This window comes from Haliotis cracherodii, unplaced genomic scaffold (genome assembly GCF_022045235.1).
Source record: "Haliotis cracherodii isolate W230 unplaced genomic scaffold, xgHalCrac1.p SCAF_9, whole genome shotgun sequence".
Classification (NCBI taxonomy): domain Eukaryota; kingdom Metazoa; phylum Mollusca; class Gastropoda; order Lepetellida; family Haliotidae; genus Haliotis; species Haliotis cracherodii.
In genome coordinates this window covers 57,815,284-57,839,060 of record NW_027266343.1, presented here as the reverse complement: position 1 = coordinate 57,839,060, position 23,777 = coordinate 57,815,284, and the positions used below count along the sequence as shown (strand labels likewise).

The 23,777-nt window shown below is 43.5% G+C and overlaps 1 protein-coding gene across 1 annotated transcript in view; it reads left to right on the top strand.

Annotated features, from left to right (window-relative positions):
* The window catches only part of LOC139452118 (U5 small nuclear ribonucleoprotein 200 kDa helicase-like), a 52,448-nt gene extending 28,931 nt beyond the window's left edge, over window positions 1-23,517 (top strand). Inside the window, exons 23-45 of the mRNA XM_071233443.1 lie at window positions 495-575; window positions 1,301-1,491; window positions 1,911-2,202; window positions 2,744-2,814; window positions 3,888-3,988; window positions 4,534-4,707; window positions 6,563-6,723; window positions 8,105-8,203; window positions 8,773-8,901; window positions 9,514-9,705; window positions 10,441-10,698; window positions 11,437-11,639; window positions 12,716-12,789; window positions 13,384-13,460; window positions 14,298-14,445; window positions 15,016-15,092; window positions 15,307-15,394; window positions 15,679-15,800; window positions 16,511-16,654; window positions 17,383-17,559; window positions 19,440-19,600; window positions 20,398-20,479; window positions 21,788-23,517. Of these exons, the coding sequence (XP_071089544.1) occupies window positions 495-575; window positions 1,301-1,491; window positions 1,911-2,202; window positions 2,744-2,814; window positions 3,888-3,988; window positions 4,534-4,707; window positions 6,563-6,723; window positions 8,105-8,203; window positions 8,773-8,901; window positions 9,514-9,705; window positions 10,441-10,698; window positions 11,437-11,639; window positions 12,716-12,789; window positions 13,384-13,460; window positions 14,298-14,445; window positions 15,016-15,092; window positions 15,307-15,394; window positions 15,679-15,800; window positions 16,511-16,654; window positions 17,383-17,559; window positions 19,440-19,600; window positions 20,398-20,479; window positions 21,788-22,033 (3,348 nt within the window). The 3' untranslated portion in view covers window positions 22,034-23,517. The remainder of the gene's footprint in view (window positions 1-494; window positions 576-1,300; window positions 1,492-1,910; window positions 2,203-2,743; window positions 2,815-3,887; window positions 3,989-4,533; window positions 4,708-6,562; window positions 6,724-8,104; window positions 8,204-8,772; window positions 8,902-9,513; window positions 9,706-10,440; window positions 10,699-11,436; window positions 11,640-12,715; window positions 12,790-13,383; window positions 13,461-14,297; window positions 14,446-15,015; window positions 15,093-15,306; window positions 15,395-15,678; window positions 15,801-16,510; window positions 16,655-17,382; window positions 17,560-19,439; window positions 19,601-20,397; window positions 20,480-21,787) is intronic.
* The last annotated feature ends 260 nt before the right edge of the window (window positions 23,518-23,777 follow it).

Sequence of the window (23,777 nt, the reverse complement as noted above, 5' to 3'; positions counted from 1 at the left end):
TGCTGGAACATTGCTAAAAGTGGCGTAAAACCATACACACTCACCCACTGCACACTTTGGATAACGGAAATACCAACATGCATTTTTGGCGAGGGGTCAGCAGTCGTATTAATTTGGAGACTTTTAATTTCAAGATTTACAGTATGTCTGGAATATTGCCAAAGGCAGAATTTGAACACATTCTCATTCGCCCTGTAAAATAACTGCTCAATGTGTGAAAGCCATGCTTGATGTCCTCTTCTGTGACATAAGGCAGCATTTAAACACATTCTCACTCGCCCTGTATAATAACTGTGCAATGTGTGAAAACCATGCTTGATGTCCTCTTCTGTGACATAAGGCAGCATTTAAACACATTCTCACTCGCCCTGTATAATAACTGTGCAATTTGTGAAAACCATGCTTGATGTCCTCTGCTGTGACATAGGGCAGCATTTGGACACATTGTCAGTCACCCTGAAGGCTTAAAACTATCAAGGATTTTTCTTTTCCAGGAGGAGAAGCTGGAGCTGTTGAAGCTGCTGGAGAGAGTCCCTATCCCCATCAAGGAGAGTATCGAGGAGCCCAGTGCCAAGGTGAGACATGCCGCCATTCAGATGCACCCAGGTAGACCCAGCTGCATGTCAGATATTACACATTATCTCAATGTGGGTATTCCCCAGCAAAACAGGTCCCAAGCACCCTTGCTAGACTGAAATAGATGATGTGTGACATGGCTTTATCATTACGAGAACACAAGTTACTTATAGGTAAGGTGATGAGAATTGTTATCCCCTGGTTTGAAAACTGGTGAACTGGTGCCTTTTGATGATTTGGGATATTGAAAAATACTGAACAGCATTATCGTTTTCTTTACTGAACTGAAGGTATCTAATGGCAATGAACCAACAGTAGCCAAACTCCATTTCCGAATTGCACCAGACTGGGGGAATATGTCGTCTCCTGATGACTGTTTTATGACTTTGATCTGTCTTCAGATGAAAAAACCCCAGCAAGGTCACGATACGATACGTATTGCGATATGCATATTTACATCAAATTGCGTTGAAATGTCTTGAGTATAAATATTTCAGAGCAGGTTCAAAAGAAAAAGCTTTGCTGTAGAAACATGTTCGTTGTGGCTATTTTAATAGTGAACTCATTTTGCAAGTTTTGACTGACAAAAGCTCTGAGGGGTCATTAAACGAGCAGTTATGTAGTTTAGCAAGTGTGTATCGTCTTGTATCAATACAGAAAAAATGTATCGTGTATCGTATCAGAACATGAAAACTGACGTTTCACCTCTATGATCTGTTTCCAGGTGAACGTCCTACTGCAAGCCTACATCTCCCAGCTGAAGCTGGAGGGTCTGGCGCTGATGGCCGACATGGTGTTCATCACACAGTCCGCGGGCCGGCTGATCCGATCTATCTTCGAGATCGTGCTCCACAGAGGCTGGGCCCAACTGGCTGACAAGTGCTTGGCTCTCTGCAAGATGGTGGACAAGAGGATGTAAGTACATGCAAGCAGACACAAAGTATGTTAAGAGCACCTGTACCATGAAGCTACATGCTGCAAAAGCTTGATGTATGTGGACAGGTTCCTGTTTTGGTCTATGCTAATGAGTCTTTTGCTGCCTGGTAGGCCTGTTGTGATTGTGGTTGTTTTTGTTCAATGCCAAATAATTTTACTATGACTCCCCATTTCTTATTGGTTTCAATGAGGTTTCAAACTTTAAATAGCCACCTGTTATTTCCATGACCATAGACTGACAGTGTACGTGAACACGGAGCGAGCCTTTTGTTGATTAACCTTTTACTGATTAACCCTTTTACTGATTAACTCTTCTGGACAAATAGTCCAAATAGTAGCTTCTCATATGTTTAAACTTGAGTCAATTATGAAACAAAGTTTGATTTATGTCCCTGAAGGTGGCAGTCTATGTCTCCACTGCGTCAGTTCCGCAAGATCCCCGAGGAAGCCATCAAGAAGATTGAGAAGAAGAACTTCCCTTTTGAACGTCTGTACGATCTGAACCACAACGAGATAGCCGAACTGATCCGTATGCCGAAGATGGGGAAGACAATCCACAAGTACATCCATCAGTTCCCCAAGCTGGATTTGTCCGTCCACATCCAGCCAATCACCCGTTCCACCCTCCGTATCGAGCTGACCATCGTGCCAGACTTTCAGTGGGAAGAGAAGCTGCATGGTGGCTCTGAGGTGAGAACACTGACTGCCTCTCTCTGTACATGTGTGTCTGACGCTCTTCGGGCGGTCGGGTAGCCTAGGGGTTAAAGCGTTAGCTCGTCACGCTGAAGACCCGGGTTCGATTCCCGACATTGTAACAATGTGTGAAGCCCATTTCTGGTGTCCCCAGCCGTGATATTGCTGGAATATTGCTAAAAGCGGCGTAAAACCTCACTCACTCACTCACTCACTCACTCACTGACGCTCTTCATGTAGGGACCCCCCCCAGCAGCTCTCTGATTGGTCCTCCCTCCGTGGACCAGCTATGCTATTTTCTATAGAACATGCTTTTTTTAAATGCATGTTTAATTACAGAGTAAAGTACAATGTGTGTATCTAAGACTTAAGACTAGCTCATCACTTGGTTCTTGTCACTCCAGACTGATAACGGTGTAAGAATCTACATCGAAACAATGCTATATGCAATAAACCAGAAGTTGCTTTCTTATTTGCAAGCTTCTAGAATGCCAATCAAACAGTTAATGTGTGTATGATCTTATGGTTCTTGTTGTAGGCGTTCTGGATTCTGATTGAGGATGTGGACAGTGAGGTCATCCTACATCATGAGTACTTCCTCCTGAAGAGGTAGGTGTAGGTTTACTGACTGTAGGGGCCATCTAGACTGAGCACTACTTCCTGTAGGGGCCATCTAGACTGAACACTACTTCCTGTAGGGGCCGTCTAGACTGAACACTACTTCCTGTAGGGGCCATCTAGACTGAACACTACTTCCTGTAGGGGCCATCTAGACTGAACACTACTTCCTGTAGGGGCCATCTAGACTGAACACTACTTCCGGTAGGGTCCATCAAGACTGAACACTACTTCCTGTAGGGGCCATCTTGACTGAACACTACTTCCTGTAGGGGCCATCTAGACTGAACACTACTTCCTGTAGGGGCCATCTAGACTGAACACTACTTCCTGTAGGGGCCATCTAGACTGAACACTACTTCCTGTAGCGGCCATCTTGACTGAACACTACTTCCTGTAGGGGCCATCTAGACTGAACACTACTTCCTGTAGGGGCCATCTAGACTGAACACTACTTCCTGTAGGGGCCATCAAGACTGAACACTACTTCCTGTAGGGGCCATCTAGACTGAACACTACTTCCTGTAGGGGCCATTTAGACTGAACACTACTTCCTGTAGGGGCCATCTACACTGAACACTACTTCCTGTAGGGGCCATCTAGACTGAACACTACTTCCTGTTTGGAATAGGTCCCAGCAACCTGTGCTGGTCGTGTGAGTAGTCCAACTCTGTGACTTGGTTGATTGCATGTCAATGTATCCTGACTGCATGGATCATTGCATGCTCTTTATATCAATCACAGGATTGTCTGGTCCAGATGTGATTATTTACAAGCTGCTGTCTTATAGTTGGAATGTTGCTGAATGCAATATTAAACTACAAAAACGAATTGCAGTGAGATAGCCTAGTGGTTAAAGTGTTCACTAGTCATGCTAAAAAACCTGGGTTTGATTCCTAATTTGGTAATAGTGAGGCCCATCCTTGGTGTGCCTTGCTGTAATCATGCTTGAACTCATTCACCAGATGATATTTCCAAGACCATGTACAACAGAACAGGTGACAGAGGAATTGGAAACACAATATGAAAGGTTTGTTTACAATATTTCCACCTTATGTTTCCAGCAAGTTTTCCCAAGATGAGCATGTAGTGAAGTTCTTTGTGCCAGTGTTCGAGCCGCTGCCCCCACAGTACTTCATCCGAGTAGTGTCGGACAAGTGGATAGGTACGTCATGCCTGTTGTTAAACACTCCCATGCACCACTATTTCTCATTTCTTGCACTAATATGAACTACTGTAATTGCTGTCTTTGAAGTCCATGACTTTCATGGTAGGAAAAGGGGCGATGGCCTTGTGGTTAAAGCGTTTGCTCGCCACGCCGAAGACCCGGGTTCAATTTCCCTCATGGGTGCAATGTGTGAAGCCCTTTCTGGTGTACCCCGTCGTGATATTGATGGAATATTGCTAAAAGCGGCGCAAAACCATACTCACTCACTCATGGTAGGAAAGATTGTGATAGATGGTTAAGAGGATATTGTCTTGTTGATTTTGAGACACATAATATTGACCTGTTTTCCATGTGTAGAGCACTCAGTCATCAAAGACACAACCAGGGCCCTGTAATTCTCGTCATTATGAATAGTTTTTGCTCCACATGTTAACAGAATCCACTTCTCATGATTTTCTTATGTTTCAAAGAGAAACTATCTGTTAAAAATGTTAGTTAAGTGCTGAAAAGTCTGAGATATGCATGAGTTTTCTCCCTTGCAGGCTGTGAGACTCAGCTGCCGGTGTCCTTCCGCCACCTGATCCTCCCCGAGAAGTACCCGCCCCCCACCGAGCTGCTGGACCTGCAGCCCCTCCCCGTCTCTGCCCTGCGGAACTCTGCCTTTGAGAGTCTCTACAGCGACATGTTCCCCTTCTTCAACCCAATCCAGACTCAAGGTAGTGCTGACAGCATGCAGCAGTTACTATGTTCAACTATGTTGCAAGTCACAGGGTCCTTGTTATAACTCTATTTATCCCCATCCAGACTCAAGGTAGTGCTGACAGCATGCAGCAGTTACTCTGTTCAACTATGTTGCAAGTCACAGGGTCCTTGTTATAACTCTATTTATCCCCATCCAGACTCAAGGTAGTGCTGACAGCATGCAGCAGTTACTCTGTTCAACTATGTTGCAAGTCACAGGGTCCTTGTCATAACTCTATTTATCCCCATCCAGACTCAAGGTAGTGCCGACAGCATGCAGCAGTTACTCTGTTCAACTATGTTGCAAGTCACAGGGTCCTTGTCATAACTCTATTTATCCCCATCCATACTCAAGGTAGTGCCGACAGCATGCAGCAGGTACACTGTTCAACTATGTTGCAAGTCACAGGGTCCTTGTCATAACTCTATTTATCCCCATCCATACTCAAGGTAGTGCCGACAGCATGCAGCAGTTACTCTGTTCAACTAGGTTGCAAGTCACAGGGTCCTTGTCATAACTCTATTTATCCCCAGCCACCACAAAGTTGGTTGGTGATATTGAAACGGTCTCCGTCCGTCCCTCCGTCACATTTCGTTCCGTAGCAGAACTTGGAAACCATAAGAGATAACTTTACAAAACTTGGTACATACCTTTTGCTATTTATGATTCCTCCAAATTTTTCTTTTCTTTTATGTAAATTTTATGAATTTGAACTTGGTCCCTGAATGGAATGAAGGCAGTGGGCTTCATGTCCGGAGCAGAACTGAAAAGTATTTAGGAGATATCTTAGAAATTAGGTTTGCAATTCAAAGGGTCTCTGGGAGCAGGGTTTCTGGGACCTGGTGTGGCAAGGTTTTAATGAAATCAGTGTATGTTCGTACATAAAATGCTGCAGAATTAATGGATAAACTGTCTGTTGTTGTCCCCCGCTGCGCGAAAGCTCGAAGCGGGGGATATAGTATTCACGACCGTCCGTACGTACGTCCGTACGTCCCACCTGTTTGTTACCGCGATATCTCAAGAACTAAACACTGGATTGTCTTCATATTTGAAACCATTGTGTATATACAGATTCTGCAGACACCAGTCGGTTTTGGTGACCTTGACCCCATTTTCAAGGTCACAGCAGGCAAATCTGCTTTTGGAGTTGGAAAACGGTGTTGCCGCGATATCTCAAGAACTAATCGCTGGATTGTCTTCATATTTGGAATAATGGTGTATATACAGACTCCGCAGACACCAGTCGGTTTTGGTGACCTTGACCCCATTTTCAAGGACACAGCAGGCAAATCTGCTTTTGGAGTTGGAAAACAGTGTTGCCGCAATATCTCAAGAACTAAACACTGGATTGTCTTCATATTTGGTACTCTGGTGTATATACAGGCGGGGGACATTTCGTCACTTTGTGACAAATACTTGTTGTATTCTGATTATGACCACATTGATTCTTGCCATGATGTTGTGAAGCTGGAAAATAGATCTTGTTAAGTGCCACTTGTTTTATATAGGACAGGATGTTATGTGAGATACCTACCTTAGTATCCTAACTTCCTCCCAAGCGATCTGCCAAATCTAGGGCATTTTAGGCTTTGTCATCATGTCAAACAATGCAAGACTTAATATTGTATTAGTTTCACATTAGTCTTTTAATTATACTCCCAACCTAAAAGGGTACGGTATATCACGTCCTCACGTCCAGTGTGAAAGTTAGTAGAAATTTCCAAACATGCCTTTATGCTGTTGCATATTTGTTTCCATGGTAACCTTGTTGACAAGCACCTGTAGTGAGGAGGTTCTTTCAGTATCTGATATAAATGTTGTTTCTTCAGTGTTCAACTCCATCTACAACAGTGACGACAACGTCTTCATTGGTGCCCCCACTGGCAGCGGCAAGACTATCTGTGGAGAGTTTGCCATCCTGAGAATGTTGTCCCAGACCCCTGACGGCCGGTGTGTGTACGTGGCGCCCATGGAGGCTCTGGCACAGCAGGTGGGGCAACAGACATTGGTTCAATACGACCCGTGAAGATCCGGGGTAGAGAATAGGTCTTAAGCGACCCATGCTTGCCGTAAACGGCGACTATGCTCGCTAGAGGCTACTAACATGATCGGTAGGTCAGACTCGCTGACTTGGTTGATGCATGTCATTGTATCCCAATTGCAATTCTGTTTAATTGGGATACAGTGACATGAATCAATCACGAATCAACGAGCCTGACCACCCGATTTCATTAGTCGCCCCTTACGACAAGCAGTCGTGGGTTCCTGAAGACCAATTCTGTTTCGGATCTTCACGGGTCTGTTCTACACCTGTGAAATGAAGGAAGGTCACTGATCTTGATGCTTACTGGATTTAGTGTTGTTTCTCTTTTAACCAATCACAGCCAAACTAGCTGTGATTAGGGCCGTTTCACTGTTACCTATGTTATCATCGATACTTAGGTACACACGATACTTAAATCGCCAGTTTGTGAGATCGTGATACACTATAAATAGAACAGGGACATATCTGACTAACTGTTACATTTAATAACCATCCCTTCTCTTCAACCTATTTTGTTCTTGTGGTTTTCTTTGTTAAAGGTTTTGAGATAACAATAAATATATGTATGAAGAAAAAGGTTTTAGAGCTGTATTTCAGTGATTTGAAGATTTCTTGCTATTCGATGTGGTGTATCGTGATACCAGTAGTAATGTCAGTCCATATCGTCATACGAATCGTATTGCAAAAAAACAGGCGATACTCAACTCTAGCTAGGCCTGGGATGAAGCACCAACTGTGCGGTCCGATACGTATCACAATACCTTGCTCACTATCCAATAGGTGCCGCGATACTTGCATGTGCCCTTATCTGTGGTGTGGAATCCATCTATTTCTTAGACAGGATAGCCAAATACCTGGCACACTAACGATTTACAGTTGGCAGTGTCAATGGATATAAATATGTACGTTTACACAATGCATTATGACAAGTAATTGGAGTTTTGATAGAATTGATACTCTTTACTTAGTGTGTGACCATGATCGATACTTGTATCAGACCCATGAAGATGCGGGGTAGAATAGGTCTTCAGCAACCCTGCCTAAAAGGCGACTATGCTTGTCGTAAGAGGTGACTAACGGGATCGGTTGGTCTGACTTAGTTGATGCCTGTCATCGATCCCAAATGCGTGGATCCATGCTCATGATGTCAATCACTGGATTGTCTGGTCCAGACTGGATTATTTACAGACCGCTGTCATATTGCTGGAATATTGCTGAGTGCGGCGTTAAGCAACAAACCAACAAAACAAATACTTGTATCGAGAAGTAAAAAATCACAATCCACAATAAATATCATACTAACTAAGCCCCTGTTTCCCTCGTGTAGGTGTACAATGACTGGTACAACAAGTTCGCTGTCCAACTGGGGAAGAAGGTCGTCCTCCTGACTGGGGAGACTGGCACAGATCTCAAGCTCCTTGCCAAGGTAGGCAGCAGTAGAAACTAACATGTTTAGTCCACTAGTCCTTATAATGATAACATATAGAAAAACCCTTTAAAAGGGCAAATTTCTACTTGTCCTTATGATACCTTTACCATTGGGCAGTTTGGCAAGGACTATAGGACTAGTGCCAATTTTTAACGCTGCTAGTCCTATTTATGATGACATACAGCAAAACCCTTAAAAATGGCAAATAACTAGCTACTAGTCCTCATGATACCTTAACTATTGGTCAGTTTGTCAAGGACTACAGGACTAGTGCCAATTTCTAACGCTTGGCAGGTTACCACTGTGGAAAATAGTTAACAGGTGGCAAGTTTCCACAAACAAGAATTCTACAGTAGAACAGGTTCTCAGTAAGCCACAAGACCTCACTGATGATGTCAGGCTGGTCTCCACGATCTATCATGTCCAGGCTGCCATGATATAGTTAAAATAATTTAATTGTTGAAAACAATCCCTCATGTCATAAGTATAAGAGTAAGTAGCCTTACGAAGAAATATCAAACGTTTCCACATTCTGATGATGATTGTAAATGTTAATCTTCTCACAGGGAAACATTGTGATCAGCACTCCCGAGAAGTGGGACGTGTTGTCACGGCGATGGAAGCAGAGGAAGAACGTTCAGAATGTCAATTTGTTCATTGTGGATGAGCTGCACCTGATTGGATGGGAAGTCGGGGTAAGTTTAGATCTAGACTTGTTGGCAGAGTCACCTGTGTCGGACCTTATTGTTGTGTGCTGGAGTCGCTGATATGACTTGTTTGTGTCAAATGTGGTACAGCATTCATCTTCACAAACACCACCTCCACCACAAGTGACAAATCATATTCATAAGCTGGCACCTGTGAAGATCCAGGGTAGAATAGGTCTTCAGCAACCCATAATTGCCGTAACAGGTGACTTTGCTTGTCGTAAGAGGCGCCTAATGGGATTTTGTGGTCTGGCTCGCTGACTTAGTTGATGTATGTCATCGTTACCCAATTGCATGCATCGATGCTCATTTCACTCACTGGATTGATTGTCTGGTTCAGACTTGAGGATTTACAGAATGCCATCATATGGCTGGAATATTGCTGAGTGTGGCGTTATCAAATAAATAAACAAAAAAACAAAACAAACAAACATCATAAGCAGGCGGCAAAGACATTTTCACTCAAAATTTAGTTTTTCCTTAGTAGACTGTCGTTTGTTGTTTAGCCATGATAACATCTTGTATCTCAGTGTGCTATCTCTAGGTGATTTATTTAACAAAACTTTCCTGTAACCATGGTAATCAACCATTGTGTTGCAGCCGGTGCTGGAGGTCATCTGCTCCAGGATGAGGTATATCTCTTCTCAGCTAGAGAGGAACATCAGAATCGTGGCCTTGAGCTCCTCGCTGTCCAATGCCAAGGACGTTGCACAGTGGTTGGGGTGTGGCACCACCGCCTTCTTCAACTTCCATCCCAACGTGAGACCCGTCCCCCTGGAGCTCCACATCCAGGTCAGTGACTACAAGCTTGGGTCCATCCTGACACATCATTGTTCCTCTGGGCCAAGTTTCACAATCTTTGTGCTACGACAATCCTCAGTCTGTGTTTGGTGTTACAACAAGCCCGAGTCTGTGTTTAGTGTTACGACAAACCTGAGTCTGTGTTTAGTGTTATGAAAATCTGGAGTCTGTGTTAAGTGTTACGACAAGCCGGAGCCTGTGTTTAGTGTTACGACAAGCCTGAGTCTGTGTTTAGTGTTAAGAAAATCCGGAGTCTGTGTTTAGTGTTACGACAAGCCTGAGTCTGTGTTTAGTGTTATGACAAGCCGGAGCCTGTGTTTAGTGTTACGACAGTAGGGTACTGCTATGTGCTGGGCCAGTCCTATGAATGAGTTTGGAAATGCTTGTTTCTGACTGATCAAGCAGAGGTTTCAAATCACATTAACATAACATTAAAACAGACTATTTGAAATATGCAACACTGTGGTAGCTAGTACTTATTTCTCAATTATTGTAGTAGTATTTTCCAAATAATAATATTAACTATTGTAGGATACAGGGTATGTGTGTCGATTCATTTTTGGACTTAACAGATCTATTAAATGTTCGGTTCCATATGTCATTGAGCATTGTCAAATCATTAGATAACATAGCTCAATATTTCTAACTCTATGTTTATCTCCTAACTGATGCAAGAATGTGTGTGTGGGCAGTTGTATATCAGTAAGTCATATGTTACTCTTGCAGGGATTTAACATTTCTCACAATGCCTCACGGATCATCGCAATGGCCAAGCCAGCGTACCAAGCCATCTTGAAGTACTCTCCCCGGAAGCCCGTGGTCCTGTTTGTGCCATCCAGGAAACAGACAAGACTGACAGCTATCGACATCCTCACCTTCGCGGCCGCTGACATCACACCAGGGCCTGACGATAAGCCGCAGAGTCGCTTCCTCCATGTTGTGGAGTCCGACCTGGAGCCCTTCCTGGAGAAAGTGTCGGATAAGGTTGGTGCCTGCTACCATTTGCTTCACCAGGATATGGACACCATAGCTACAGAATGAGTATCATTGATGTTCTCCCAATGGTGTTTGGGATTGATGAATATTCTCCACTGTTTTTATGTAGCTTGCAAGGTTATTCCTTTACTTTTGGACCACATCCGTGGGCTAGTGGTAGAGTGTCCACTCGGAGAGCAGAAGGTCCAGGTTGATCCCCGGCCGCGTGATACCAAAAGACGTTACAAGATGGTTCTTGGGGCAAGGACTGGTCGGCTCAGAGTCAGTATACTGTCTGAGTGGGGTATTCATGTTAAACTGCGGCATGGTATCTCAGTGGGCTAGCATTATAAATTAGCATCAGCCTTGACTAGTACAAGCAGCCACACACACACGTGTATGCAGTAATCTTGGAGCAAGTGAGTCAGGTTTTCTGGAACTTTGAGCAATATTCCAGGTAGATCATGCCTGGGGACACCATATGTGAATTTTACACATTGTACCCATTTGGGGAATCAAACCTGGGTCTTCTGCATGACCAGCCAACACGGCTACATTACCGAACCTTAAATGAATTATTTAGTACGTCTCATTTCAAAGTGTTACAGTAACTGATGATATCATGTAGGAATTTCTTGTTTATGACCTTGTCTAACTTTCTTAAGACACAACAATCATTGTAGGAATCATTATTTCTTAAATCCAACATGGATATTTTTGTCATGGTTATTTTTGTGTTGTCGACAGACACTGAAGGAGACGCTGACAAACGGAGTTGCATACCTTCATGAGGGTCTGAACGAGATGGAGCGTAAAGTTGTGGAGCAGCTGTTCAACAGCGGAGCCATCCAGGTTGTTGTAGCGTCACGGAGTCTGGCCTGGGGCATGAACATGGCTGCCCATCTTATAGTTGTCATGGATACGCAGTACTACGATGGAAAGACACACTCGTGAGTATCTGTGTGGTTCTGTACAACTGAAAATGCCAGAAGATCATGTTGATGAACAAGCACATGCTGGTTCAAATTCGTTTTGGTAGTCAATAAAACATGTCTGTACTGATAGTGGGGTTAAGGGGTTGAGGATGGTTTGGATGGGATCCGTTGTGGTTGGGATTGGGTGGGGTTCAGTTGAGGATGGGTTTGGGTGGGGTTCCGTTGAGGATGGGTTTGGGTGGGGTTCCGTTGAGGATGGGTTTGGATGGGGTTGAGGTTGGGTTGGGTTGAGGACGGTTGAGGATTGGTGGGGTTGAGGTTGTCTTGGTTTGGGTTGGGTTGAGTATTCGGGTGGTTGAGGTTGTCTTGGGTTGGGTTGAAGATGGTTGGGGTTGAGGATGGATTGGGTTTGGTGAGAATGGGTAGGGTTGAGAATGGATTGGGTTTGGTGAGGATGGGTAGGGTTGAGAATAGTTTGGGTTGGGTGGGGTTGAGGATGGATTGGGTTGGGTGAGGTTGAAGATGGATTGGGTTGGGTGAGGTTGAAGATGGTGGGGTTGAGGATGGATTGGGTTGGGTCAGCATGAAGATGGTGGGGTTTAGGTTGGATTTGGTTGAGGATGGATTGGGTTGGGTGAGATTGAAGATGGTGGGGTTGAGGATGTTGGGGTTGAGAATGGGGGGGGGGGGGGGATGGATTTGGTTGGATGAGGTTGAAGATGGTTGGGGATGGATTGGGTTGGGTGAGGTTGAAGATGGGTTGGGTTGGCGATGGATTTGGTTGGGTGAGGTTGAAGATGGGTGGGTTTGGGGATGGGTGGGGTTGAGGATGGTGGGGTTGAGAATGGGGTCGAGGTTGGGTGGGGCTGAGGAGGGGTGGGGTTGAGGATGGGCGTGATTGAAGATGGTTAGGTTTGGGTTTGGGATTGGATGGTGATTGTCAGTGGTAGGGAAAAGGAGGTGGGAAAGACAATATTTCATGTTCCAGTAAAACAAATTGCTAAGAACACCAGACAGCTTTCTTTTATTGTGGGGTTAAGGCTATGAAGATGCTTCAGGCTATGATCATGCCCGTTTGACTTGACTTGCAGGTACGAGGACTACCCCATCACGGATGTGCTGCAGATGGTGGGCAAGGCAAACAGGCCCCTGTCAGACAAGGAAGGTCAGAAATGATGACATTGTCATGTTGCGAATGCCCTCCACTGCTCTAGATTAATATGTGTAAATTTTGAATAAATGAAAATCTAAAGCAGGGCTAAAAACATCCCCTTATCCGCTTGTATTGACAAGTAGCAGCATGTGTAGGGCATGAAAGAATTAAAGAAATGCTCGTCCTAACAGCCAAATACATATGTCTGATTCGTATCAATTCATCTTTAATTGTTTTCAGTAAAATATGCAAGATAATTTCTAACTTAACCATGATTGCTAGACCATCAAGTATGGAAGAAATAACTCAGTCACTGAAGATGTGAAATATTCGGGTTGAGTGCAGCTTAACTTGTAGGGGTAGTAGAATCTTTGTAGATAATATGGTTTTATATCCACGGTCAGCTTGTCTCATACTATGAAACCAAAGTATTTTTGGTATGGTCTCTGGGCCTGTGAGTCCAAGAGGTTGTTCTGTATATTAAAGAAGTATGTGAGTAAAGTAGTTAGACCCCAGTAACAATTTAGAGATATTTATGTATGCAGGTAAAATAATAATAATATTATATAGCCCTGTTAAATAAGTGACATGTTGTGTCTGTTCCAGGCAAGGCCCTGATCATGTGCCAGAGTTCGAAGAAGGAGTTCTTCAAGAAGTTCCTGTACGAGCCTCTGCCTGTGGAGGTGAGTTTCCCATCTAAAACCCCAACCCCAAACCCAACCCCAACCCCATGGAGGTGAGTTTCCCATCTAAAACCCTAACCCTAACCTAACCCCAACCCCAACCCCATGGAGGTGAGTTTCCCATCTAAAACCCTAACCCTAACCCTAACCCCATGGAGGTGAGTTTCTTCTGAAACCCTAACACTTACCCTAACCCAACCCTTACCCTATGGAGGTGAGTTTCCCATCTAAAACCCTAACCCTAACCCAATCGAGGTGAGTTTTTCTTCTGAAACCCTAACCCTAACCCCCATGGAGGTGAGTTTTCCTTCTGAAACCCTAACCCTAACCCCATGGAGGTGAGTTTTACTTCTGAAACCCTAACCCTAACCCCATGGAAGTGAGTTTTCCTTCTGAAGCACTAACCCTAACCCCATGGAGGTGAGTTTTCCTTTTGAAACCCTAACCCTAACCTCATGGAGGTGAGTTTTACTTCTGAAACCCTAACCCTAACCCCATGGAAGTGAGTTTTCCTTCTGAAGCACTAACCCTAACCCCATGGAGGTGAGTTTTCCTTCTGAAACCCTAATCTTAACCCTAACCTTACCTTTGCCTGTGAAGTTAATTCCTTCTGAAACCCTAACCCCCCCTAACCCTAACCTCTGCCTGTGGAGGTGAGTTTCCCTTCTAAAACTCTGTACAAATAATAAGCAGAAACAGAGTGACTGCTTTCAGGTTTGGATGGAATTTGACAACCGTTGATAATTTTTTGCATGGATTTTTATGGACTAAAAATGGACCATGGACTGGTGTTAAACCCCAACTCACTTACTAACTCACTCCAACTTTCTGTCTCAGAGTCACTTGGACCACTGCCTGCACGACCACTTCAATGCAGAGATCGTCACCAAGACGGTGGAGAACAAGCAGGATGCTGTGGACTACCTGACATGGACGTTCATCTACAGGAGGATGACGCAGAATCCCAACTACTACAACCTCCAGGGTGAGCAGATGAAGTCCAGTCTCACCCCTTGAGCTTCCTGGGCAGAACAGACCTCAGTTCCCCATGCTTGTCTCCCTGTGGAGATTCCAGGCCAGAATAGGTCACCAGTACCCCCATGCTTGTCTCCCTGTGGGGCTGCCAGGGCAGAATAGTCCTCTGTACCTCATGCTTGTCTCCCTGTGGGGATTCCAGGACAGAATAGGTCACCAGTACCCCATGCTTGTGTCCCTGTGGGGATTTACAGTGCAGAATAGTCCTTAATATCCCATGCTTGCCTCCCTGTAGAAATTCCATTATTTTATTTTAGGATGATGTCAAAAGCTCAACTATTTTGAATTCTCTTCTGTCTGACCTTACAGTCAACCTAAAAGTACTGTTGCATTGAGAGTTAACACAGATGGAATAAACATAAACTTAGTCTCATCAAAAACATGCCATGTTAGTTTTGAGCAAATTTATATGTCCATATTCTTTTGTCATGAGCCAGCTCCTTGAAGGGATATGTGAGCTGTGCTTGGTGCAGGGCCATGTTTTTCTGTAGTTTCTTTACTCAATCTGTTGTCTCCCCAGGTGTGTCTCATCGTCACTTGTCAGACCATCTGTCAGAGCTGGTGGAAAACACCATCAACAATCTCGAACACTCCAAGGTAAGACACTCAACTCTTTACCTTAAACATTATATTTCTGCATGGCTGTGCTCCTCAGTATTGTGAAAACATCACATCAGAGCTAGTTATTAGTTTTCTTTGACCTGAGTAGGCAGGACATGATTTAGTTACAAGCTTTTCATGCCGGGAACCTTTTTTTTAAGGGTAGTGATGTTAAAATGCACCTTAACGTTTTTTATTTTGATTATTTCAGTGTATCAGTGTTGAGGATGACATGGACGTGGCACCACTTAATCTTGGCATGATCGCTGCCTACTACTACATCAACTACACCACCATAGGTGAGGGGTCCTTGAGACATTGCCACTGCAGTAGTGTTACATAGCTGTCCCATTGTTACAGTAGTGTTACATAGCTGTCCCTTTCTTACAGTAGTGTTACATAGCTGTCCCATTGTTACAGTAGTGTTACATAGCTTTAACATGGCTCCACTCATTCACTCAACCATGCAAGTAGAACAGGATCATGTGGAAATGTCCAGTTTACTGATAACAATTTGCTGAAGTCGTAATCATTTCTTGAGTTTAAAATTGGAACTGATTTGTATGCAATGTGTTGTTTGCAGAGCTGTTCAGTATGTCTCTGAACAACAAGACAAAGATCAAGGGCCTCATTGAGATCATCTCCAATGCTGCTGAAAATGAAAACATTCCCATTCGGCATGGTGAAGATGCCATCCTCAGACAGGCAAGTTTCTCTCATTCTTACATTTGCTTTTGGAGTATCTAGTCTACTTCCAACTGTATGATAAAGACATACATCTATCTGTCCTGAGCCAAGCATTGCTTTGTGGCTGCCATGTATAATGAAATGAACCTACCTATCCAGATACCCGTGAAGACCTGGGTTGAAAAAGATCTTTAGCAACCCAAACTTGCCATAAAAGGCGACTATGCTGGTCGTAATAGGCGACTAATGGTTAGGGGTGGTCAGGCTTGGTGACTTGGTTGATGCATGCCATCATATCCCAATTGCGTGGATCGATGCTAGTGATGTCAATCACTGGATTCTCTGGTCCAGACTTGATTATTTACAGACCGCCATCATATAGCTGGAATATTGCTGAGTGCAGCATTAAACAACAAACAAACAAACAATCCTATACTGAGGAAAGCATTGCTTCATGTCTTCAATATAATAAGACATGAACCTACCTATCCAGAGCATATTTCCTTATGACTGCAATTTGTGCAGACCTGTCATTGAGTGTAACTAACTAGAGGACATGACACTGAGTAAATCATGAAGATTCATTTTGAGATATGGATGAGTACCTGGTAACTGTAGGGCAGTGAGTATGGCAGTTGATATTGATAGTCAAGGAGATGGTTTACAAACACTCTGTTCTAACTATGAAACGGTTGGATGTTCACATTTCACGTTATGTTTTCATACAGCTTGCTCCTCGGCTGCCCAACAAGGCCACCAACCCCAAGTTCAACGACCCCCACATGAAGACCAACCTGCTGCTCCAGGCTCACTTGTCTCGCATGCAGCTCTCGGCCGAACTACAGTCGGACACTGAGGACATCCTCAGCAAGGTACGACATGCTTCACATTTGTTTCACATGTTGGTTCACATTTTGTTACACATGTTGGTTCACATTTTGTTACACATGTTGGTTCACATGTTGGTTCACATTTTGTTTCACATGTTGGTTCACATTTTGTTTCACATGTTGGTTCACATTTCGTTTCACATCTTGGTTCACATTTTGTTTCACATCTTGGTTCACATTTTGTTTCACATGTTGGTTCACATTTCGTTTCACATGTTGGTTCACATTTCGTTTCACATTTTGTCTCACATGTTGATTTACATTTTGTTTCACATGTTGGTTCACATTTTGTTTCACATGTTGGTTAAGGCTTCAGCCAGTACTCAAGACGAGAGTCTCAGCAAGACTCGAATACTTACTCAATACTCGACGAGGGGAGATCACTCTAATTGCAGATATATTTTTAAGAACATGTGACTATTATGTACTGTACATGTATGGTCATTTTCATCTTCTCTCTCTGCATAGTGTATTGTTGCTATATGCTGGTGTGTGTAATCGCTAGTTGCAAGTATTAACTACATTTAAAATTATCAGGGTTCAGTAATGTTATGAAATTCACTGTGCAGAGTTCGTCTCTTGGGCACACCAAAAACCTTCACAGATGCATCACAGGTTACTATTTAAAATGAGAATAATATGAAGGAAGAGTTTTTGTTGTATTTCCGGAAATACGCGGATGGCAGTTGTAAATGTGTTATTCCTTGCAGGCGGTGCGCTTGATCCAGGCCTGCGTGGACGTCTTGAGTAGCAACGGGTGGCTGAGTCCCGCGCTGGCGGCCATGGAGCTGGCACAGATGGTCACCCAGGCCATGTGGGGCAAGGACTCGTATCTCAAACAACTGCCACACTTCACAGCAGAGATCATCAAGAAGTGTCAGGAAAAGGTACAAAGGGGAAGGATGAGCCAATGACTACATACAGGTGGCCATGAGAGAACGTTGGGGTTGTATGAACCGATGACTGCATACAGGTGGCCATGAGAGAACGTGGGGGTTGTATGAACTGATGACTGCATACAGGTGGTCATGAGAGAACGTTGGGGTTGTATGAACTGATGACTACATACAGGTGGCCATGAGAGAACGTGGGGGTTGTATGAACCGATGACTACATACAGGTGGCCATGAGAGAACGTGGGGGTTGTATGAACCGATGACTACATACAGGTGGCCATGAGAGAACGTGGGGGTTGTATGAACCGATGACTACATACAGGTGGCCATGAGAGAACGTGGGGGTTGTATGAACCGATGACTACATACAGGTGGCCATGAGAGAATGTGGGGGTTGTATGAACCGATGACTACATACAGGTGGCCATGAGAGAACGTGGGGGTTGTATGAACTGTTGACTGCATACAGATCACCATGAGAGAACTTCGGGGTTGTACGAATTGATGGGAGAATGTGAGGGTTGTATGAACTGATGGGAGAACATGGGGGTCGTATGAACTGATGGGAGAATGTGGGGTTTGTATGAACTGATGACTGCATACAGATGACGATGAGAGAACGTGGGGGTTGTATGAACCAATGGGAGAACGCGGGGTTTGTATGAACTGATGGAAGACCATGGGGGTTGTATGAACTGATGGAAGACCATGGGGGTTGTATGAACTGATGGAAGACCATGGGGGCTGTATAAACTGATGGAAGACCATGGGGGTTGTATGAACTGATGGAAGACCATGGGGGCTGTATGAACTGATGGGAGAATGTCGGGGTTGTATGAACTGATGGGAGACCATGGGGGTTGTATGAACTGATGGAAGAATGTGGGGGTTGTATGAACTGATGGAAGAATGTGGGGGTTGTATGAAGTGATGGAAGACCATGGGGGTTGTATGAACTGATGGAAGAATGTGGGGGTTGTATGAAGTGATGGAAGGCCATGGGGGTTGTATGAACTGATGGGAGAATGTGGGGGTTGTATGAACTGATGGGAGAATGTGGGGGTTGTATGAACTGATGGGAAAATGTGGGGGTTGTATGAACTGATGGGAGAATTCGGGGGTTCTATGAAGTGATGGAAGACCATGGGGGTTGTATAAACTGATGGAAGACCATGGGGGTTGTATGAACTGATGGGAGAATGTGGGGGTTCTATGAAGTGATGGAAGACCATGGGGGTTGTATAAACTGATGGAAGACCATGGGGGTTGTATAAACTGATGGAAGACCATGGGGGTTGTATGAACTGATGGAAGACCATGGGGGTTGTATGAACTGATGGGAGAATGTGGGGGTTGTATGAACTGATGGAAGACCGTGGGGGTTGTATGAACTGATGGAAGACCGTGGAGGTTGTATGAACTGATGGAAGACTGTGGGGGTTGTATGAACTGATGGAAGACCATGGGGGTTGTATGAACTGATGGGAGAATGTGGGGGTTGTATGAACTGATGGAAGACCATGGGGGTTGTATGAACTGATAGAAGACCATGGGGGTTGTATGAACTGATGGGAGAATGTGGGGGTTGTATGAACTGATGGAAGACCGTGGGGGTTGTATGAACTGATGGAAGACCATGGGGGTTGTATGAACTGATGGGAGAATGTGGGGGTTGTATGAACTGATGGTAGACCTTAGGGGTTGTATGAACTGATGGAAGACCGTGGAGGTTGTATGAACTGAGTATCTTTGTCCTAGGGCTTGGGATATATGGGTTTAAAATGGTGATCTTCAGATGTATTTGTGGCCAATACTTGCTTATTTTTTGGTGTCTGATACAATGGGAACTAATGCTGTGTACTGTTTTTCAGAATAGTGAAACAATTTTTGATGTGATGGAGATGGAGGACGAAGAGCGGAACCAGCTGCTGCAGCTGACCGAGGCAGAGATGGCGGACGTGGCACGCTTCTGTAACCGCTACCCCAACATCGAACTGACATACGAGGTGCAGGAAAAGGAGCAGATCCACAGGTCAGCAGAACTCTCATTAATCATACGCACTACCTTAACGGGCTGGGGTATATTGTTCTACCAAGGAATTCCATCCGTCCTTCAACCTTGTAAAACACTTTCTATACCAATAAGAGGGTGCAGTGCGAAGTTTGATTTCAATATTTGTATTTTCTATTTAAAAAACCCCAGCTATTTTTCATTTTTTTACATGGGATTTTTTTACTCAAACATTTGTCTGATCTATAACTTGAAAACTACTGCATGGATTCTTTTCAAATTTAGCGAACATTTTCAATGCTAAAAGATTGTAGCCTATATATTGTGAACTACGTCCAGTCACTACATGGTAGCTCGGTAGGCTACAGGTTAAAGAGTTTACTGGCTGAATATTGCAGAAAGTGGGATCATAACTCACTTATTCACTGTAGATCTGTCATTACGAATAAATGACATAATGACATGTGACAATTGTTGTGTCAGTTGTAGCAATGGTGTGACATGTGACGATTGTTGTGTCAGCTGTGGCAATGGTGTGACATGTGACAATTGTTGTGTCAGTTGTAGCAATGGTGTGACATGTGACAATTGTTGTGTAAACTGTGGCAAAGGTGTGACATGTGACAATTGTTGTGTCAGTTGTGGCAATGGTGTGACATGTGAAAATTGTTGTGTCAGCTGTGGCAATGGTGTGACATGTCACAATTTTTGTGTCAGGTGTCAAATGGTGTGACATGTGACAATTGTTGTGCCAGTTGTATCAATGGTGTGACATGTGACGATTTTTGAGGCAATTGTAGCAATTGTGTCTGTTTCAGTGGCTCCACCGTCAATGTAGTTGTGACTCTGGAAAGAGAAGATGAAGTGTCCGGGCCCGTCATCGCACCTTTCTTCCCTCAGGTAAATATATACAGGATGTTTGACTTTTCTTGTTAATAGGCATGTTATTTGACAAGAATGGCAATAGTGTATTTATTTGTTGTTTCTTACTGACCAGGTGGATCCAGGTTAGAATAGGTCTCAGCAACCGATTCTTGACGTAAAAGGCGACTATGCTTGTCGTAAGAGGCGACTAATGGGATTGGGTGGTCAGGTTTGCTGACTCGGTTGAAGCATGTCATTGTATCCCAATTGCTTGGATCTATTCTCATGATGTCAATCATTGAATCGTCTGTTCCAGACTTGATTATTTACAGACTGCCGTCATATAGCATGAATATTGCTGAGTGCGGTGTTAAACAACAAACAAACCAACAAAACTGTAGTGGAACAGTTGCATCCCTTGGGCACGCTAGAAACAAATGATTGTGGGTTCGAATGCTGGTTAGCCCCGATTATGTTTCTAGGTTTGTCAGCACCATATCCGAGCTCGTGGGTTTCACCGAAGTTGTAAACATCTAAGACCTTCATCACTTCGGGCTTTCCTCCCACATTAAACTGGCACCCCGTGTAATATATTTGGGATAATGTTAAAAGCAGCCTTATACCCAACTCACTCACTCACTCACTCTTACTAACCGTGGTCTGCGCTACACTGAATGTAGTCATGGCTTAAAGTGTTATTTCAAGTAAAATATCCGTTTTCTGTTTTCAGAACTATATATTATTTCATCACTAAATACATAAGAGTATAGAGTTGATTAGGTAAGGATAAGAATTTATGGATGAACAACTTCTTTATTACAATTAAGAGCGACGTTTCGGTGTAGGTTCTAACATCGTTATCAAGCAAGTGTCAGAACCTACACTGAAACGTTGCTCTTAATTGTAATAAAGAAGTTCATCAATAAATTCTTATCCTTACTTAGTACTCCAACTTCTAAATGCCTATCAAAGAAGTTATAGAGTTAATACTGATGAGACACACAATCAGAACTGCAGAAGAAAGGTCCGTATGGGGACAGGGAAATGGATGTTTTCTGTCCAAATATATGTTGTGTTCTCGCCTTCTGGATCCAACGGTGTCATATCAAAGACATTTACCCTTGACTCCATATGTAGACTGCATGTATACTGTCACCACTGTTTTGATTACACTCAGTGATGGTCTCATGAAGCATCCACTCACTCACGGACTGAAGTCATATCACCTGTCCCCAGGACGTAGATCTCATCAGATTCATACTCAGATAGTGTTCCAAGCTATTGAGTTTTTTTCATAATCAGCTTTTCAGAAAAAGTAGTTGAAAGCAATCTTGTTACTTTCAGAAACGTGAGGAGGGATGGTGGGTAGTGATTGGCGACCCCAAGAACAACTCCCTCCTGTCAATCAAGCGTCTGACCCTGCAACAGAAGGCCAAGGTCAAGCTGGACTTTGTGGCGCCCTCTGTTGGTCACTACAACTACGTGATCTTCTTCATGAGTGACGCCTACATGGGTTGCGACCAGGAGTACAAGTTCAACATCTCCGTCCGCGAGGGAGTCAGCGGCAGTGAAGAGAGCGACAGTGATTAGGGAACTGGGATTAGATCAGTAAAAGTGATTAGGAAACTGATAGGATAAGGGAAGACAGTGAAAGTGATTGGTAAACTATGAAAAGATGGATCAGGATTATACAGGGAAGATGTTTGATCATGATGGGATTTTCCCAGGGAAATGATTTAGCAATAGTACTGTTGCATCATTAGACAGAGGGAGCAGTGGGGTCAGTGAAGAATGTATGTTTCAAGTTAATTCAAGATTAAATACATGGAAAATAAGATGTATGTTCAAAAACATTGAATGTTTTATATATTTCTTCAGTGAATGCTATATGCTATGTTTGCAACAAGATACAGTGTATCACATTGTACATGAGAATCATGCATCATTATTCAATTTAGAAAATGTCAAAGAGGAATCTTTTCTTTTTTTATCATGAAAACAGTACAAATATATGTATTTCATATTAAATTAATTTCATGCGTCCTCTTGCTTCATCAGCATCGTGTATAGGATTTGTATAAACGTGTACAAAGATGAAACATTTGAAATTTCATATTGTTATTTAGCACGCATCCTTTCAGATTGTTATGTTGCTACTTTCTGCTTTGTGCAACGGAGGTTGGGTGTTCACAGGACTGTTGGGGGCGGGTGATGAGCACACATGCTGACCTCACTATCCAGTAACACTGGAATAGAAACTATGGCTCTTTAATAGTTCTGTCTCAAGAAACACTCACCAGAATGGTTCAGGATACAAGTGATCTTATGTTCACACACACCTGCTGTGCGATATTTCCAGAAGGTGTGATTGGTAATTTGAATGGTTACTGGTGTAAGATATTACTGGCATGGGAAACTGAAGAGGAGGTTGTAGGGAACACTGAGCCACACACAGAAAGAATTTGTGCATATTTTATCTGAATACATATTTTACTAATGTAAAACGTTACATCTGATGTAAAATGTAAAACGTTACATCTGATGTAAAATGTAAAACGTTACATCTGATGTAGAATGTAAAACGTTACATCTGATGTCGTTTTCCCAACAAAGAATTAACTCTGTACATGAGAAAGATGTATTTGCCTTCAAAAAATTTCATATACAGTGATTCCCTATATACCGCTGCCATCGGGGTCCAAGATCACGATCCAGCGTTCTAGGAAAGAGCATTATACACATTCATTTCTGATGATCATCTAAATGCCAAGGGCAGTTAATGATAATGTTGTGGTTGGAAGGAATGGGCTGGGGTTGCCTCCCTTTGATACAAGTCATCACTCAACAAGGAGGACTAGGTGTGAAACATGTGATGGAGATGTCATCATTTGAATCAGATGAAGTATGCCATGTCCTGCTGTAGCTGCTTGTTGCTGTCGGGATCAGGTCTTGTGTAAAGTAGTGCTGTGAGACCCCATGTATGTCTGCTCACTGACAACTCTTCAATCACCAAATAACATTTGTTATTTGTGTATAATTCATTGTAAATATATCATGATACATTTGTCAACAAAATAAACAATATCTCATAACATGATTCCTCTGTTGTGTTGAGGGGGCGGTCGGGTAGCCTAGTGGTCGTCATGCAGAAGACCCGGGTTCGATTCCCGACATGGGTACAATATGTGAAGCTCATTTCTGTTGTCCCCCACCGTGATATTGCTGGAATATTGCTAAAAGTGGCGCAAAACCATACTCACTCACTCACTGTTGTGTTGAGTATGAAGATTTCACATTGAGGTCACAGCCTGGAGGGTTTTTAGCCTCATGGTCA